We start from the raw sequence: 19,456 nt of genomic DNA on the forward strand, positions 1-19,456 counted from the left end.
GGCCTTTCCCTGCTGTGGGGCCAACAGGATCCATCCATGCTCCCCCTCCTCCCTCCCACAGAAAGGAATTGGTCACTAAAAACACCACAGATATTTTTCTGGCCATGCACGACACTTATGTTCAATGTTCTAGAAAGCTGGAAATGGGCATATCAATCCTTACCCAGCTGTTGTGTAAAGTGCATCATCAACTGTTTTGCTTATGGAAGAAACAGGTGTTTGTTAGTAATGATACCCCCCCTGCTGGGCCGTTTTTCCCTTATGTGACAACACAGGTAACTCTATTTTAATTTTTTTATTTTGCCCACAAATAAAATTAAGGGAAGCCAAATAAATTTTGAAAACCAGCCGACATGAAAGAAAAGCAGAACTTCCCATGTCCTGACCACCCCGTTCAGCCTTAAATAGCAAAAATCTAATGGCAGAGCTGTACAAAATTCCCACTAGAAACATCTGGAATATGAAGGAATGTTTCAATTGCAAAGTAGACATTTAAAGTGAATAATATCATCTTGTTAAAATCTAATCTTTGGTTTTTTTGCCTTGGGAAAGGCTCAAAATGACAGACAAGGGGCAGGAATTTCCATATATACCACAGAAACTGCAGCCTGCTGAAGTGAGTCGTTCCACTGATTTTGGTAAATACTCTGATAGAAAGTGTTTCCTGAATCTTGGCCTTTTCCTATGCTTTTGCAATGTTCAGCTGTTCCTAAGTCACTACTATTACTATTTTAGCCATTTCAAGCTGTGGGAATTCACCAGTGAAACACAGTAGTCAAGTGGACAGAAGACTCAGCACTGAAGAGTATAAACTATAACTTACATTGAAAATAAAAATGTTTTCATTAAAGCTGTTCAGTGCATTTGCTATGAGACATTTGCATTAAAAACAATCCCTCCTGCTGGTGGCATAACCAAATCAACTAGGGTAAAAATACTCCTGGCCCAAATTTTGGAAGTGTTGAATACCCCCCAGTTCCACTGAAATCGGTGAGGACACAGCATTTCTCAAAACCACTGATGCTCACACAGCAACACACTACTACTAACAAACTCAAGACACTGATAAAGTAAAAAACTCCTGGAGTTGGGAGGTGGGGAGGGTGGGAGGATGTAAGTTTGCACGCAGTTATTTTGTTAGATATACATGCACACATTAGTAACTGCAGATGTGTTTTAAATTTGGTGCTGTTAATTCTGGGCAGGAATTCTCCTTAGAGAAGGCAAAACCATTTGAAGTGATACTGAAATCAGACTACATTCCTGTGGACATGGAGAAACGCCACGGGGTTGGGTTTCTTGGTGCCAAGGACGGGCCTCTGGAGGTGATGTTTTAACCACTGAACTTCTGTGCCAGGGAGGGCAGGAGGGGAGGGGGCAGAGCACAGCGACACGGCCTTACAGGAGGTATTTGCGCCTGGTGTCCTCGTCCAGAGTGAGGTCCACCACTTCTGGGGGTGAGGACCAGTTCTGCTGGGGAGCCACTGCTGTCCACGGCTGCGTGGGCTGGACGCTCCCAAATGGCGAGCTGCGCTTCCAGGAGGACACGCTTTGGATCACCCCTCCCCTAGGATGCACACACCTGCAGTGAGGAGAGGGACACACACACACAGCATCAGGGATACTGCTCAGCTCAGCCATGACATCCCCTCCTCCAGTGTTTTATTGTTTTCCGGTTAGCACTTCCCTCTCCAAACTGGATTCTCCACTTGTAGAGTCCGTGGCATCTCAAACACACTAAGCTAAATTTAAATTTGGGGATTAAATTATTTTAAAGGAATGCCAGTGAGTGTCACGTGATCCTCCTTGAAAAATATGTGCATGGATCCCACGGATCTTGAGGAAGCCTGCCCCACCATGTGTAGTACCATGCAGTTTCCTGATGGAGCTTTACCCATTGGAATTTTTAAAAAGAGAAAAATCTGAAGTGAGGCTGCCTAAAAGAAAATGAAAAGCTATACTTCAATATTAAATCAAAGTCATATTAAAACAAGGAGGTAACGATACTTTCACTACAATAATTGCAAAAGAGATCTGGCTAATTATTTTATTACAGCCATTATTACATCTGAATTTTTTTTGTTTTGGTCTTTTAAACTGAAAATTACAAACATGCTGGGAAATGCTCACTGACAACAGTTCAGCCCCACTTCAGCAAAACATTTAAGCTCTGAGACAGCCAATGAGACTAAAAGGTGTATTTGAAGATAAGGCTCCAGTGCCCTACTGAAGAGCTATACCCAGGTACCTTTCACACAGCATTTTTACTTATTATATCTGCAGTAGATACATGACAAATGAAGCACATGTTAAGAGCAATTAGAAAAAAAAAATGCAAAATGAAAGGTAGAATAATTTTTTGTATGAAGAAGTGATTACAGGAATTTACTAGAGGCTTTGGGATGGTCACTCCATTTCCAGCTGTAAATCCTACACAGGCGCTAGTAAAAATTGATACCTAGTGCTCCAAAAATTGTTTTGCTCCTGTAAGCACTAGGAGTGGCTGTGACTCCTCCTGGCTGCATGGATAAACACAAGGTGCTCTGGCTGCTGGGGTAACCTTTTCCCATTTCTTTGTGAAGGCACATATATTTCAGGAACTCAAATTTCCTGCACTGGTCAAATATCCCTGACATTTACATTTTATTTATTCCAATTTAAGTCTGTGCTATTTATTTTCTCCAAAACTACTTCAGTTATGCTCAGCTGTCTTGGTTCTGGTTGGAATTTCATGAAATAGAATGAAAAATCTAGTTCTCTGAGCTGTAACTTCCCTGAATATAAATGTCTCATTGCCTTCTCAGATACGCTCCTTAGGCTTAGATGTAATGTTCAGAATGACTCTTTTATTACTTCTTCTGTCATAAAAACACATACTTAAAGTATTTATCTACAAAGAATTAGCAATAAGACCCTGTAAGTCTAACAAATGTATAGGATTCTTTTCTTTTAAAGCTTTATTTTAAGGACAACTATTTTTAAGCTTAACTGGCAAGAAAATCTTGTAGGCAGAGCAAATTAAATAAGGTGTTTGGTCTCAGGGACTGTGGTGCATCATTCTGAGAACAGTCCTCAGTGTTTAGACTAACTTTTCTTCCTGAAGATTATGAAAACCAAGCCATAAATTATCTCACAGAAAAGATATCTCTGAAAAATAAGTGTTTATCCTCAAACTACCAACACAAGCAGCCAACAGCAAAACATTCAGTCAAACATGTGCCCAGAACATTCTTCCAATCTACAGCTAAGGGAAGATACCAAGTAAAGACAATAAAAAACCCCAAAAAACCTCGTACGAAAAACTAGAGGAAGACTGATTTATATGCATGCATGATTTACAAAATTCTACTGGTGAAAAATTAAACAAACTGAAAAATGACTTGATGCTCTAAGTAAATGCCAAGGAATACCCCAGCGATGAGAAACAGCACCAATTCATTCAGAATCTGAAGAACTGCAAACAGTGGACAAAATCCAGGGTTTCACAACTCACACCAGCCCAACGATGACACGGAATAGGGAGCATGATAAAAACCAGGATCCAAACACCACACTGACTAAGCATGCAGAAAATACTAATCAAAAACCTAGCCCTTATCCAAACAACAGCCCTGCCAGAAGCCCATCAATACTTCATAACTGCAAGCCTAGACCTGAACAAGAAATAAAACTCTAAATAGGATTCAAACAAGTGAAATGTGCAAGTGAGTATTAAGGGAGGCAGTAAACACTGGTCTGCAGCTTACTGGCATAGGAACCAAGGAAAGTATCGAAGAGTGCTTTTAGTCTGATTTGCTGAAATTATTTCAGTCCATATATACTAAAACTAATTTTAAACAGCAACTCTGCATTTAGCTAATGTTTAAATTCCTATAGAGGGTGAGTATTATTGAGGCAGCAGCATGGAAAGCTTTCAAAGAGGGGACAGAAGCACAAGGGTCCTGTGTGCAGTGCTGCACAGATTTACAGCAGCCAGTGCTGGAAGGTGAATCCACACCCCTCACCATCAGCACAAAGACCCTCCAAGCCTTGGGCTCTGCTGCATAAACAACCAGGAGAGCTGCTTCCTAAGGAATTACCATCTTCCCAAAGAGTTGACCATGCAGGGACTTTCCTACTGTTCTAAAAGATAATTCTAAATCCCCTTTCTGGATCTGAAAATTTCCTTTTTTTCCACATCCAACAGCACTGGGCTGTCCCTGCATTATCCATGCCTGGGAAATTGTGTCCTGAACACTTTCTTTCTCAATAAAGATGCAGTGAAGGGACAAGGAACTCTCTTCCATCTTCCTCACACCCCTCTTCTGCCTCCAAGCACCCACTAGGCAGCAGAACATTTTGGAAGGAGCTTGTCTATGTACTATTTTAACTCAGTTTTATTCCACCAAATTCACACTCCACACTATTAAAAAAATGTCTATTTTGTTTAACTGCTTCATAATATTTAAAGCCAAGGAAAGACCACTGACTAAAAATGAAGAATAATTTTAAAAAATTCCTACCAAGAAGAACAGTTGAACAGGTTTCAGAGATAAACCTCTGGCATCCATACTCTTATCTACTTTGACCTCTCTTGAATCTTGAAATAAACCCAAGATTCAAAATGATCTGATTTTTAACCTAAAGGGGATATCTGATGACATTAGTCACTGAAAAAATTATAGTATTTTTACTCCTACTAACTAATTAACTAAAGTGGAAGCTGATAAAAAAACTTAATATTTTGAAAGGAAATAAGAACCCACATAAAGATTTTCACTTAATTATTTGTATATTCACGTATTCCTTTAAAATCTGCTGATGTATTTACACTTATTATCTCAGTGTTTGGTATTTTTATACTATACATCTTCAGCCAGTTAATGTTTGATATTGAAACACATCTTTCATCTGAATAACTATCAAGTTGGTCACTTTCTAAAGAAAAACACATTCTGACACCATGACCAGCAAAACAAAACAAAACAAAACAAAACAAAACCAAACAGAACAAAAAAAAAAGTGCAACATTTGTTGCCTTTTGGGCATCACTCATGGATGGGTAACTACAGAAGTGAAGGCCAGCAGTTCTTTCCTTATTGATTTTGGTACAGACATTCTGATAAAATGAAATTAATATTAGAGCAAAAAAATAATTCATACCTGGCATGTTCCTGAACTCCAACAATCTCTACTTCACTATCAGAAGAGGCAATGTTAATTTCTTCATTGGCCTGAGCATTGCCACAAGAGGTTTTGTCACCTGCAAGGAAGCCTGGATCCAAATGACCTAAGAGATGGGGAAAATGGGAATACAGGCAGTGTTTAACAGCTTACATGACTCAGAAATCAGCTAGCAAATGAGTTTCTCAAACTAACAAAAAAAACTAAACAACACCAAGATTAGAAAATCTCATTAGACCAAGTTTTCAACTCACAGTTAATTACTTGATACAGGAAAACCACTGGATTTAGCCAGTGTCAGCACCTCTGGTGATGGTGCTGTCACACAAATGTGAACAAAGCCTGACTGTTGCACCAAGAACAACCAGAATTTCCAGCTGAAATGTTGTGACAGTCAGACAGACAGACTCTATGACAAGAGTCACATTGTCCCTAAACCTCCTTGACATTAAGAAACAAAACAATCTCAGCAAACACAATGATACTATAGCAAAAAAAAAAAAAAAAAAAAAAAAATCCTATAGACTGGACAGAAACATCTCACACATCAAAGAAAATTAATTCAATTTCTTTAAATAAAAACTTGAGGAAACTGGTTAGTGGGTTAGTGAAAAAATACAGTAAACCCATCAGTTTCTCACAGTGCTGCTTTACACATCTGTTATAACAGTATTACAAATACTTGAAAAGAAAAAGTGGTTTTAAGTCCCATATGCAGCAGGCTGTTTTTTCATTACAGTTCCTCACTGACATCCAGTTTTTCAATCAGTCAAACCACAAGCTCTCTCTAAATACTCACAGCAAGTGTGGCACATTTTTGCCTTTTCTGCCAAGTACTGCTAAGAAGGTTCTTCACCCCAATTAGTGAATGTGTTGAGTCATACAGGAAAATACTTACACAAGAAACACAAAGCAGCCAGAATTATTATTTCTCTCACAGAAAATATATTAATTGAAAAATCAGTTAATTATAAGATATAAATTCTACTCTTTTTTTCCCCCCAAGGAAAAAGAGAAAATTATTAATTCCACTATCTATCATTAGCCTGAGGGATGCTAGGCAGCCTTGAAGTAGCTGATACTTACTACCTACTTCTGAAAATCACTTGGTCAGCTGTACTACACAGGGGAAGAGATATTTGTTGAGCAGGAAATTTGACAGTAGGTGAATATTTTATGTGTATCTAGTTTGAGTGGACACCTCTTCAAAGATGAGAGGAGGAGAAGAAGCAATAATGATCCACAGGATTTCAAAGGTGTGTGAACAAGCAGAAGTGATTATACCCCCAGGGACGTTAAAAGGAAACAGATGAAATTAAACTTGAAACAAGTGTCAGAGAAACTTTCTAGTGACTGCTTTAAGCACTTGGGAATGATGCAAGCAAATAGAATCAAAGAATGGTTTGAGCTGAAAGGGGCCTTAAAGCCCATCCAGTGCCACCCCCTGCCATGGGCAGGGACATCTTCCACCAGCCCAGATTGCTCCAAGCCCTGTCCTACCTGGCCTTGCACACTTCCAGGGATCCAGGGGCAGCCACAGCTGCTCTGGGCACCCTGTGCCAGGGCCTGCCCACCCTCCCAGCCAGCAATTTCTTCCCAATAGCCCATCTGTCCCTGCCCTCTGGCAGTGGAAGCCATTCCCTGTGTCCTGTCCCTCCATGCCTTGTGCCCAGTCCCGCTGCAGCTCTTGTGTAGGAACAGAGACCATGTTGTATGTTCAGTTTTTGGAAAGCCAAGACCCTTGATGATTGGAGCGGGTTAGCAAGGGAAGGAAACACATGTACTGTCAGGTACCTGAAGGAGGAATTTCCACCTCACGAGACAAAAAAATACTGGTCAGCTGAACTTAAAACAAATTAATAGCCTAGACTGTCTCTTCCTAGTATTGCAGTTGAGATGAACTGCAATGTTGGCAAACATCACCGACTGCCAGAAAGCCCAAAAATAGGTCATGAGTATTTCTTTAAATGGCTGGGCAGAGTGTGAAACATGAAAGTGCTCAGAGGCTTTAATTCACTTGCCAGGGGCTTCACAGTGCCAGAGGGCAGGGTTGGATTGTACATAGGGGAGAAATTCCTCTCCAGGAGGGAGGGGAGGCCCTGGCACAGGTTTCCCAGAGAAGCTGTGGCTGCCCCTGGATCCCTAGAATTGTCCAAAGCCAGGTTGGACGGAGCTTGGAGCAACCTGTGATTGTGGAAGGTGTCCCTGCCCATGGCAGGGGGTGGAATGAGATGTCTATATTATATAATATCATAAAATACCTATTAATATAATATGTATTGTTTCACTGCCCAACCACCCTTCATTATATTGACAGGGTAATGTCTGGCAAAGGAGCAAAGCAGACCAGCTCCTAGAGAGCCCCAAAAAGTATCTCTACAGGTATAAATTGGAGTCCTAAAAGAGCTTCCACACATACCACCCTAGCTTAAGTTCAGACAAAAACACAATTAGCAGTAGCAAAATCATGATTAACAGAATAAATACTGCAAGAGTAGCTGAGTATTAATCAGGATTATAGCACAGACAGATAGATTTACAGCCTCTGGCCATACAAATTTCATGCCTAATAACATGCCCACGCTGTTAATTTATTTGCACAAACATTAGGATGACAGCCAGAGTGATGTTTTGCTTGCCCTACACCACCAGGGCTTGCAAAAGAGCCCCAAATATTTGCCCATGCAGAAAGATACGTATTAAGATACTAGTGTAGTAAGATCTTTCACTTTGATAGAGCTCCTTATGTTGCTCTTTTCCCATGGGAACACATTCTTTTGCTAAACAAAATGCTGTCTGAAGATTACACTTGTGAACCAGATACAAGATTTGAAAATTCTGCTTGCCCAATGTGCAAGCCCAGACCTGGTAGGAAAAGGCCAGCACTGGCCAAGGTGCAGTCAGATGTGTACTGAGGCTGCAGGGTAAGGTGTATGCATGAGCAAACAGAAATTCATCTTTTCAGCTGCTGACATGGCTATAGCACCAGGACCAAATCAATATGAACATTCCGAGAGATGAAGAAATCTCTTGAAGTTTCCAGTTTTCTTTTACCTGCAAGTCCCCTTGGATATACATGGAGGAAGGAAAAAAAATCCTACCTGCACTGCAGCATTTTAAGTGGAAGAAAGCTTGGTAAGAAACATTACTTTTTATTTCCTTACATTCATTTGATGTACTTATCCACTACTACTATGTAATACAGGTGATTTCAGCTGATCTAATTGTTTAATAAATCCCTTAATAAAGGACTGGGATTGCTAGGGGTTAAATAGCTATCAGTCAGCTGCTGTCCTGCAAAAAATTCCAGTGAGCTTGGAAAACAAAGGCAAGCTTCAAAAAGGCTGGAACAACATCCAGCCATGGACCACAGTGAAAATAATGCACAGAGATTCTCATACTCAAATGGTGGACTTGTAATGGAGCATCTCTTTACAAAGCATCACCTAATTGTGTTTCTTTAAGGCTTAGAGACAATGAAAAGCATCTCAGAGCCACCACAACACTCCCTATGTGGGTGCCCTGTGGCAGGAGACCTTAGGGAAACAGCACGAAACACAAACCTGTTGTGCTCCACCAGACAAGACCTATATGTCTAATACAGCCTGAAAATCCTAACATAGGAGTTAAGAAAAGGAGTGGAAAGGAAGTAAAACGTTGGCATAAAACATGGGATTATGGGATGAAGCTGACAGAAAATGATCCCTGATGACATCCGAAACACTGTCCAATTTTTTAAGGGGTATTGGAAATGCAGATGGAATATGGGAAGAATTAATGATTGAATTTTAGAGATATAAAGAGACAAAAGAAAATTAAAAAAAAAAAAATATAAAAACAATAACCCCACCCCCCCTCAAAAAACAAAAACAAAAACAAACAAAAAAACCACCAAAAAAAAAAAAGCCACAGAAAAAAATATACATACACAGGCAATCCCAGTACTGAAAATGAGGTTAGGACTAGCTGACTAGCTGGTGGGTTGTCATAATCAATCATTCAATAACAAGATTAGGTCACTTTCATTTAAAAAGAACCCACCACCAAAACCCCAGATCTAAGTTCCCTGCAGTAATTAGAAGGAAAAGAAGAAGAAAAGTAGCTAAGGAAATTAGTGTCAAAAATGTATTGCAGGAATATTTGTTAATTTTTATCACTTGTATTTTGGAGTAAATGTCAGACCTTTTCAATAAGCATCTGTCCTGTTCTCTCACAAAATCCACATAGGGAGCTTTTACAACTGTATAAACTATAAAAATACTGAAAGCAAGAAAGGGAGACCCACCAACTTCAAGGCCGGCACAAATGTCAGAGAATGTAAACAAACCTGTATCAGCACTCATTTCATTCAGCAGCCCTCTGGTTCTCCAGGCAGACCCTGAGTCTTGATTTCCTAAAGAATTATTGTGCTCTTGAACTACTGCAGCTGCCAACAGATTGTCCACATTTACCACTTCTGGGTCTGAGTTTGTGTCTGATATATCATAGTGAGCCACAACAGGAGGTCCATCTGCAGGGGAGAAAAGCAATATGGGTTAGAAACCAGCACAGACTGAAGGATACCTCAAAAAGTACAAATAATTTAAGGATTAATGCAACATCCCACATGAAGCTCTTAAAGTTACATACTGGTAAATTGTATGAACTGTTAAACTTCAGTTAATGGGCATAGCCTGAGATTACAGAGACATTTTGACCTTTGCATACACAGAAAACACAAGTGTCAGAAACACACGTTTATCAGAGCATCAGTTATTTGTGTACTGTCTTTTACATTAACACATAAATATCTGACAATGTTACATTTACAATCTTTAAAGGATAAAACCTCCAGTTTAAAGTTAAAAAAAAAAAATTACAGGACATTAAATTGGGCAGACAAGATATTTATCTAGAGAATTTTACAGAAGTCAAGCAACAGCTTACATTATTATAGGGTTGATTGAATAAAACTAACTTTTTCATAAAACTGATCCAATGACAATAAAGTTAACATTAGGCAACTTTCCTTTCATAACATTCACCTGTCAAGAGCAGGGGGATTTTTCAAAATTGCAATGATTTTTGGAGGTGGTTGTTGGTTTTTTTTTTTAAGATCAAGAATAACAAGAAACAAAATTATATTGTGCAGTGATAAATATGCTTTTCATTCAACATGATTGTCATATGAATTTTTGGCCACCATAATGAAGGAGGAAAGAGGGAGATAAAACTGCTTACGTGATTCTGAAATCTGTCCTTGAGGAATAACAAAAAACTATTTTTGAACTGTTTTGTTAGGACCAACTAAATTCTTTGTGATGAATGAAAATAACTTATAACTGGAAAGCAATGCTAGAAGCAGAAAAGGCTCAGGAAAAAAACAGGCAAATTCAAGACAAAGACTGATGTGGAAGCAGAGAGAATGCATAAATAATGCAATTCTGAGAGGATGTGAGTATTTAGCTCAAATGCCTTGCCCTATCTGCAGCTCACTGATTCAGCAGGTATGAAAGTGGTTGGAGCTCCCCCTCCCCAAATGAGAGGATCAAAACTTTCTTTGGACCAAAGCTTCATCCACACAAATGAGCATAAGACACAAACACAGGCTGGGCCAAAGCTCAGCATCTTTGCAATTCTTTAACTCCAAGGAGGTTCTTGAAGTTCTGCAGCAGAGTATCTGAGGGCCTTTTGTTATGGGTGTGACATATGGAGGGTACAACTTGTATGGGATAATATAAAATAATCATAAAGTAAGAATGTGTTGAGGAAGACAGGACTTTCAGAGTTACAAAATGACTAATGAAATATTTTAAAGTGATAAAGAACAAAATGAAATGCTTTAGGAAAAACTGGTTTCTTCTCAGAGTTTTAAGTGGCTGTTGAAGGCAGAGGGAACGTGATGAACTAGCAGTTTCAAATTTACTTCTCTAAAAAGCTTTTCTGAAGTTTTTAGAGCAGATTTTGGTTTAGGGGCTTTTTTGGAGGGGGTGTTTTTTCATAACTTGGTGCCTGAAATAAAATTCAACAGACTATTTTCAGAAACCTCTACTTTGTGATTAGCAACACAGTTCATCAGAGGGATATTTTGCATAAGTCGTACTAAAGATCAGTTTTGCAACAATGTATGAAGAAATTCACAAAATATTTCAGCTCAGACCTGCCTCCAGAACAGCAATTCCATGAAACAATGTTACATTACAAACTTAAAACAGACCCAACAAAAATAAATGAGTAGTTAAATGCCAATGTATTAAAGACCAAACTGTTCGCAACATGAAACGCTGATGATTATGACTGGAACAGAATTCCTGATAATTAACTGGAAGGCAATCTTTGTCTTTTTAAGAGGCAATTACAAATTAATGGAATACCGAGTTCCGAATTAAGCTGGCTGATGTTCAGTTAATTATTTGTGACAGCTGATGATTAAATTACATGCAGAAGTTAGGGCTGGACTGAATCACGGGAAGCATGTTTTCTTTCAGTCTTATCATCAGAGTTCAGCGTGAACATATATAATGTGAGCTATAAAAATAAACAGTTGAGTGCAGAAGATACGAGGGTCAAGTACAATATTGACTATTTGACCATTTTTTCAACAGGTTATCTAAGACTTCAGGAGCTTGGAACTGTTCCTTCAGGCCTTTGTTTCTCTCGCTTCTGACTCAGACCTCCAAAAGCAGAAGCAAAATTTGATTCTTAGATAGACATGTCTACATGACAATAAAATTTTGTATTTGGACAAAAGTCACCAATAGTCTCAAGTCAAAATTGTACCACTCCTACATGTATAATCATGCAAAAATGTATAATAAATGTATATACATGCAGAGTGATATTCTCATCACCTACCCATAGAAATAACTTGTGTGAAAGTCTTCATCAGTAGGAAATACAAGCATAAACTTGTTATCTGTAGCTCCACTCTTGTATCTTCCACACTTCCAAAGAGCACACCTTATAACTTAGCTTAAATTCAGTATACATCAAACAGACAAAAATATTTTCAATATAATTTACACACTGTAATTATATTTGTCAGGGTAATAGCTACCAATTTAACAATCTGCAAAAAAGGACCCCAAACAAGCTACCTATTTACAAAGCAATCACAGCAGAGATCCATTTTTGCATTTCACAGCCTTGTCTTTCAGGATCAGATCTGGAAATGTGGAAAGGCCCCCAACACCAGGTTAATCTGCACTTATCACCAATGACTGACAAAGCCAAGATAATGGCCACCAAACTGCAACAAATCCTCAGATTCCCCATATTTGCAAAAAAATAAGTAAGCATAAACACTCACATGTGTTAGAAAAAAAGTCAACAAAAAACACAAAACCAAACAATTAAAAAGTTGCAGGCAACAACAACAACTAGGTGGAAGTGAAGGCGTATTAAAAAATCTTATAAAAATCCTCTGTTTCCAAAAGCTGTTTCCTTTTCAGTGCTGCATGGAAGGGACAGGATTAGTTAAATTTGGAAATAAATAATACTGCCCTAGCCAAGTACATGATCATCCAGTGATGTGATGCAAAGTGAGTATGTGGTACCAAGAAATAAGGACAGTTGGCTTCAGCTGGGAAATAAAGTGAAGAAATGCTTTCAGGTTGAAAAGCTAAAAAGGATTAAATACAACCATAGGTGTAATTCATCATCTTTTCTTTATAATAAAGACACTACATGTAATTACTGACCCTAACAGGATTTCAAAAGATTAAAAAACACATCAAGACAAAGCACGCCAGAACCAAGACTTAATGTAGAACAGTTAAGAGATTCCCTGGTCAATAATTTAAAATATCTACTTTAGAAAAATTACATCTTTTGAGAACCCAAGGTAGCTGAAAGAAGTACATTTCCCTGGTGACAAGCATTAATTCATTTCTAAAGCAATAAATGCTTGAAAAAGGCAAGGCTGAAAGTTAATAAGTACCAGCAGCAAAATACAGCCATTGACATTTAATGCTAAAAGGGGGGAGGGAAAGCCTGCTTTCTTTTTCTCTTCCCCAAAGAATTCAGAGGCAGAGGTCATCACAGGGACAGCATTTCCAAGTCTCCAACTCTCCCTCAATTTACACAGCTCATCACAACTAATTCCACTCTGAACAACTGAATCAGAAGTCACATGCACAAAAATCCAGGTCTACACATACCAATTCTCATTTTAAACTTGCAACACAGAAAATTAAATCACTTCTCATCTGCTACCTGCTCTCTTGCTTTTCTTACAGCCATATCTCAACACTCAGCAGTCTAACCCATGCTGTAAGATCCACTCTCCTATTATCCCTTACTTCATTATAATAGCAGCACAAGCAAAAAGATGAACTGAAGCACAAAATTTCAGCTGTAGGTTAAAAGCAGCCATTCTATAAGAAGCACTGTCCCTTTGCACTGCACGGCCTGTTTATCATTGCAAAGGAAACACAAGACATTAGCTGGCAGAACCTGAGTGGGGACTTAAGTCCTTGAAGTTTGTGGAGACAGGCTGAGAGTTGTGGGTGTTTGGACTCCAGGGAGAGCTCAGAGCCCCTGCCAGGGCCTGGAGACAAGGCATGGAGGGAATGGAAGTACACAGACAACGGCTTCCACTTCCAGAGGGCAGGGAAAGGAAGGAATTGCTGGCTCGGAGGGTGGGCAGACCCTGGCACAGGGTGCCCAGAGCAGCTGCAGCTTGCCCTGGATCCCTGGAAGTGTGCAAGGCCAGGCTGGACAGGGCTTGGAGCACCCTGGGCTGGTGGAAGATGTCCCTGCCCATGGCAGGGGATGGAATGAGATGCACCTTAAGGTCTCTTTTAACCCAAACCATTCAGAGTCAGATGAGCTCAGCTTGGAAACTGCAGCTTGGAGCATCAAGAGCACCATCTCCCCTCCTTCCCCAGCAAACAGGAAAAGCTTAGGCACCACCGTAGCCCAGGCACCTCACTCTTACAGTGCTCAACCTCCACAAGATGAATTCCAGCCTCAGGGATGGGATTTAAATTTTGCTATATTTACTCTTTAAGCTTCCTGCTGAGTTTCCTCTATAAGAGGGGAAAAAACCTGAAATCTCCAGAGGACTAGCCCAATCGAAGTAAATCCAAAATTAAAAGCCTAGCTTCAGTGGTCTCAGCTGTACTCTGGAGCCATCATTGTCTCTTCAAGGAATAGACACAGAGCCATATTTAAGTGTGAATATCATCCCGAGTTTTAAGACACACGGACCAGTATAGTAATAAAACCTACAACAATTATAGCACTTTGTTTTTACAAAAAACTCTCCATTAGTGTATCCTGGAGAACTCCAAGGTGGTTATTAACCTCCTTTGTCCACAAGGGAAACTGAGGCAGGCAGCAGCCTGCAGCTTGCTCAAGGCTAAGAAGCAGAGGAGCTCAGCCTGGCTGAAAACAACATTCCCCTCCAATTACTGGGCTATTTTTAACTGCTGAATGTTTGAGGAGTTTAGAAGCAGTGCTTAGGAATGCTTTTGGGAAAGGTGCAAGTGCTAAAAAGGCTACACACAGAGTGCTGGGAGACAGCCTCTGCCAGCCTCACCTCCACCTCTTGGCTATGAATGTGGGCATGGATGCCCTCAGCCTCACTACTCTAATTGAATTTATTTCTAAGGAACAAATGAGAATACTGAGACTTTTAAAATAATGAAAGACCTAAAAATGCCCTCATTTACACTGGATGCTTAAATTTAAGAGATAACTCACATTTGCTTCCAGATTACAGAAAACATAAAATGAACTTTATTACCTGTATAAATTTTAAGGTCAGATGACCACAATCAAAATAAAGTACTGATACACAAAACTACAGGATGAAGTGACAGCCTTTTTGTTTCAGATAAGCAATGGAAACCTGGTATTAATTAAAACATGACTCAGACCTGCCATTTCAAAAGTATGTGCAGTTCAAATGGCACAAACTACCTGAACGCTCAAACAATTCCCAAAGGGGAGTGGGGGCTGGAGACTTGTGCTTTTTTGTGTTGTTTAGCAACATTAAACATTTCATTGCTATTTAGATTGATTTATTATTCCAGATTACAGTAGTTACATTTCAAAATTTACAGGGTTATGCAAATAATACATTGTAAATACAATAAAAAACAATAGCATATAACAACATTCTCTCTAAAATCATAAAGTGAACTTTATCAGTGAATCCACTTTCCTGACATTTTCCTTTGTTTCACACAGTAAAGCTTTTCTGTTTGGTGCTTCTTTTAACCATGATGATAAAATGAAAACATGATCAAATTATTATCTGTTTCCAGGTTGGATACTTTTTAATATATCACAAGAAAATAAATCTCAAAAATTCAAGTCTTGCTGACCAACATTCATACTTTCAGGCTTTTTGATGACTAGATGGAAAATATCTTGATTTAATTTAGCAAATTATGAATGACGATAACAAATCATTTTTCATTGTGCGTTAAGCAAAGGCACATGGAATATGGCTATGGATTGAGAATACTGGGAAGTGGAATTCAATTTGTATCTCATTACAGGAGTTATTTTCTGTGATGCTGCCTAATGATGCAATAATTATGGCAGCAGGTATATCAACCAGATCTCTTCCTCAGTTTTACTTGGAGAAGTGTCTCACGAGGGTTTTGGAAACAGTCACATCCTTACATAGCCATGGCAGCTAAAAAAAGTAAATAATTCCCTGTGTCCCACAGAACTTCTATTAGGAAAAGGCAGATAACATGCACCCCTGCAGAATATATCACATTTTCCCCAGCACAAACTGTACCTTTCTATGGAAGGACTGATACAGACTCTGATGGTCCAAATTAATCCCCTGCTCCATCATTCTGCACTTGAAATCCCTGCTAACCTAATAAACCTATTTTTCTGTGTGTCTTTATTGTGCTGACCTAACACCAAGAGACTAATGAAATTTGTGAGAAATACCAATTTCTGGCTTCACCATATGCAAGGTACTGTCCATCTCTATCAACCAGCCTAATTACTTTGGCTTCTACAGTACAAATCACACAGTGCATTTGTTCTAACACATGTAATTGCAGTGGTCACAGTGCAGACCCCCATTATTTTTAAAACATTTACTCAACTGGCCTGCATTACACACCCCCATCAGGCAAAGACTCCCCTCAAGGTCAGCTGGAGGATTCTCCAGACAAAAAACTGCAGAGTAAGTTCCATTTTTAATGAAATTAAATGACAGTTCCATTAAAACCAGTAGAAAATTTCTACTACTATCAATGGGGCTATAGTTTAATTTCTTAATGCCCTTGAAATATTATTTACAAATTTATCCACATACAGTATGTGGATACAGAGAGGTACAAAATACATTAAAAAACAGTGATAATAAATATGTTCCAATTTGTAACATAACTGCCAAATATAATCCCGTTTCATTGAAGCTAAGATTGGTTTTTCAGTATTTACCCTAGCAGCTCAGCTAAAGTAACCCAACAATCCTGCACAAACACTAGAAGACACTGAACTTAAAAAAATAGATGTGTATTTCTGCTTGAATTATTTTGTCCTAGTACTGTTAAAAATGACACTGAAAGTTTTACATTTTGACTATTTTTTTCCCTGCACTGTTATTTTTGCAATAGAAAATCTGAAAAAAAAGTTTCATTGCCTTGAGTTTGTTTTATGTTGTATGTTAATTTTTTTTTCTAAATAAAACCTGACCATTCAGATATTTATTCCTAAAGACCTTCCTTACCAAACCCCACTGAAAGGAGATTGAATGCCTTGGGAAGAACCTGCAGGCAAGCCTGCAAAAACACTGCACACTGAAGCCCCTGGAGTTCCAGGAACTCCTAAAAAGGGACTGATCCTACAAGGAAATCCTTTTACTGCAATGTCAGTTTGACATTTAGTGAAATTTAAACTGAGCATTTATACAAAGGCTTACTTCTTTTGCACTGGCACAAAAAACATTAAACCAAATGACTGTGCTTCACCTGATGCTAAATTCCAACGCCAGAGTTGTACAGGTGCTCCACTGCTCTCAGGCTGGAACAGCTGCCATATTAAAAACACGTAATTCAATATTTAAAGTGATAATATAGAAGCCTGAACCAGAGCAGCTGTGGCTGCCCCATCAGTGGCAGTGTCCAAGGCCAAGTTGGATGGGGCTTGGAGCAATCTGGGATAGTGGGAGGTGTCCCCGCACATGGCAGGAGGATGGGACTGGATGAGCTTTAAGGTCCCTTCCAACCCAAACCATTCCATGATTCTGTGACCAGGTTAGTTTGGTTTAAACTGGCACCACCATCCCTGGAGTAACAACAGTCTACACCAGCTCACCTGGTCGATGCATCTGACCTTTTCAAACCGTAAGTAAAAGTCCTTAAAGGAACTAAAATGTTTCTTTAAACCACTCTGAAGTATAAATCCTGGGGCAATTAGAGAAACTCTAAATTATCTGTGGTTCTCCAGGTCTGTGCAAAACTCCTACTGATTTCTCCCCTACTTACTACATGTGGTGGTTTTGAACTACTTTGATGAGATGTGAGCAAAAACATACATTCAAAATGTAACTCAGGGTTGGAAAGTAGATGAACTTTCTTCCAATAGTCCTAAAGTAGTCTTAGGTAAGTTAGACTGTTTCCATGAGACACAGAATGGGTAAGATAAAAATTTATGTTAAAATTTCATCTGAAGAAATTTTAACTCCCTGAGGGTTTCTAGTCGAAGCCCTTTGAAAATAAGAGCTTATAATGGAAATAATGACAAACTCAACTGCAGCCATGCCGTAAAAATATAGTGAAAATATTCCCAGGAGGCAAAAAAAATAAAATCTGAAACTATGTGCTGGCAAGCTGTTTTCTCAAAGAGATGCCAAAGACTGTCACACACAGTTGAAACACAGACTCATCACTAGTATTGGTATCTGGAGGTTGGTTCCTTCAGGGCACTGCACCTTCTGGATTCAGACCACAGAGCAAGAAGAGAAATGCTCCTGTTCATGGCAAATCCTTCATCAGGAAGGCTATGCTACACCCAAACAACAGAAAGGTGGGGTTCTCCTCTTGGTTTCAGGGCAAACACACTTCCCCACACGGAAAACTAGCTCGTGGAGCAGTACCCAGCTGTACACATCAGCACACACTTTCAAAGGAGAGGTTTTGTGACCAAGCTGAAGATTTGGCTCTGGTTTTGACCCATGTGGAAAGAATGAGGAAAGGAAACATTATTTGCCATTTACAAAGCAATTTACAGCCACTGATCTTGCACAAGTATTTTTAGCCTTCAACTGGGGAGCTTTTCTTGGAAAATTAAGTTAAAATTAAATCTAATAGGAGCTGTTCCCTCAGTCTTCTGGAAGCCTTGAGATAATTTTATCCTAGAAAGAGTAAAGCTTTAAAGTTTGTATGCTCAACTTCTGTCATCCTCTGCTTGTTCTTTTATGTTCACAGCTGTTTGCATTGAAAATAACAGTTAGCAGTAATGGAAAAAATAAAATGTTTAAATTTTTGCCTCCAGTAACCAAACACAAATCTATTCACATACTGAATTATTTCAATATTTTTCTGGTTTTGTTTTTTTTTTCCTTTTAAGGACTACCTGACCAATTCATTGAAAATTTGCAGAAATTTTACTGGTTACATATGTAATTAAGTTATTATCCATTTATGAGATACATATGTAAAGGTGCTTCAGTCTGAGACATAAGTTCAACTGAACTCCTTACATAATTTTTTCTGAAATACTTAATTTTTACATAATACTATTTTACAAAAAATACTGCGGGCATGCTAAAAGACATACACATTAAAATAAACCAGTCACTGCAAAAAGCTGCTTCTGCATGCATGGGAAGATTTGTAAAGTTGTCATGCTTTAGAATATTCTGTTCTTATTACCAGCATAAAGAGATTTATATATATTTATATATATATATATAATCTGTGAACACCAGAAGGACCCATTTTGATGAGGGTTGTTTTATCAGCAAATACTCTTCCTTGAAAGATCTTTTTAAACACAGGAGGATAAGCTTATAAATTGCTATAAAACATAGAACAACTTGTTTAGCTTTTACCTGAAATGCACATAATTTCAGGCAAGGGAGTTTTCTAACAAGTTCGTATCAGAATCTTTGTATCAAAATTATGCATGAAGGTGATCTGAAAAGACTTTATCCCAGTACTTAAAAATTATCTCCCGCATCAGTTTTTCAAAGAGATACTTTGAAAATAACACAGGTCTGTAACCTATTTTTTTTTAATGAAGGCATCATATACTTAAAAAACAGTCAGTCAAGGACAAGAATAATGTTAAAATACCAATGTCGATATTATACCAATAACAAAATGTACTTCTT

General features: G+C 38.7%; 1 protein-coding gene across 2 annotated transcripts in view; it reads right to left on the reverse strand.

The window, feature by feature from the left end:
- Positions 1 to 19,456, reverse strand: part of ARK2N (arkadia (RNF111) N-terminal like PKA signaling regulator 2N) — a 43,948-nt gene that overhangs the window by 811 nt on the left and 23,681 nt on the right. Inside the window, exons 3-5 of one of the 2 annotated variants that reach the window (XM_021538906.3) lie at positions 9,491 to 9,673; positions 5,143 to 5,269; positions 1 to 1,582 (exon numbers count right to left, since the gene is read on the reverse strand). The exon at positions 1 to 1,582 is cut by the window's left edge and continues 811 nt beyond it. In XM_021538906.3, coding sequence (XP_021394581.2) covers positions 1,399 to 1,582; positions 5,143 to 5,269; positions 9,491 to 9,673 — 494 coding nt within the window. In that variant the 3' untranslated portion in view covers positions 1 to 1,398. The remainder of the gene's footprint in view (positions 1,583 to 5,142; positions 5,270 to 9,490; positions 9,674 to 19,456) is intronic. The other variant, XM_085567802.1, reaches the window with a different exon arrangement.

Source organism: Lonchura striata, chromosome Z (assembly GCF_050655825.1).
Source record: "Lonchura striata isolate lonStrDom1 chromosome Z, ASM5065582v1, whole genome shotgun sequence".
In the NCBI taxonomy this organism is placed as follows: domain Eukaryota; kingdom Metazoa; phylum Chordata; class Aves; order Passeriformes; family Estrildidae; genus Lonchura; species Lonchura striata.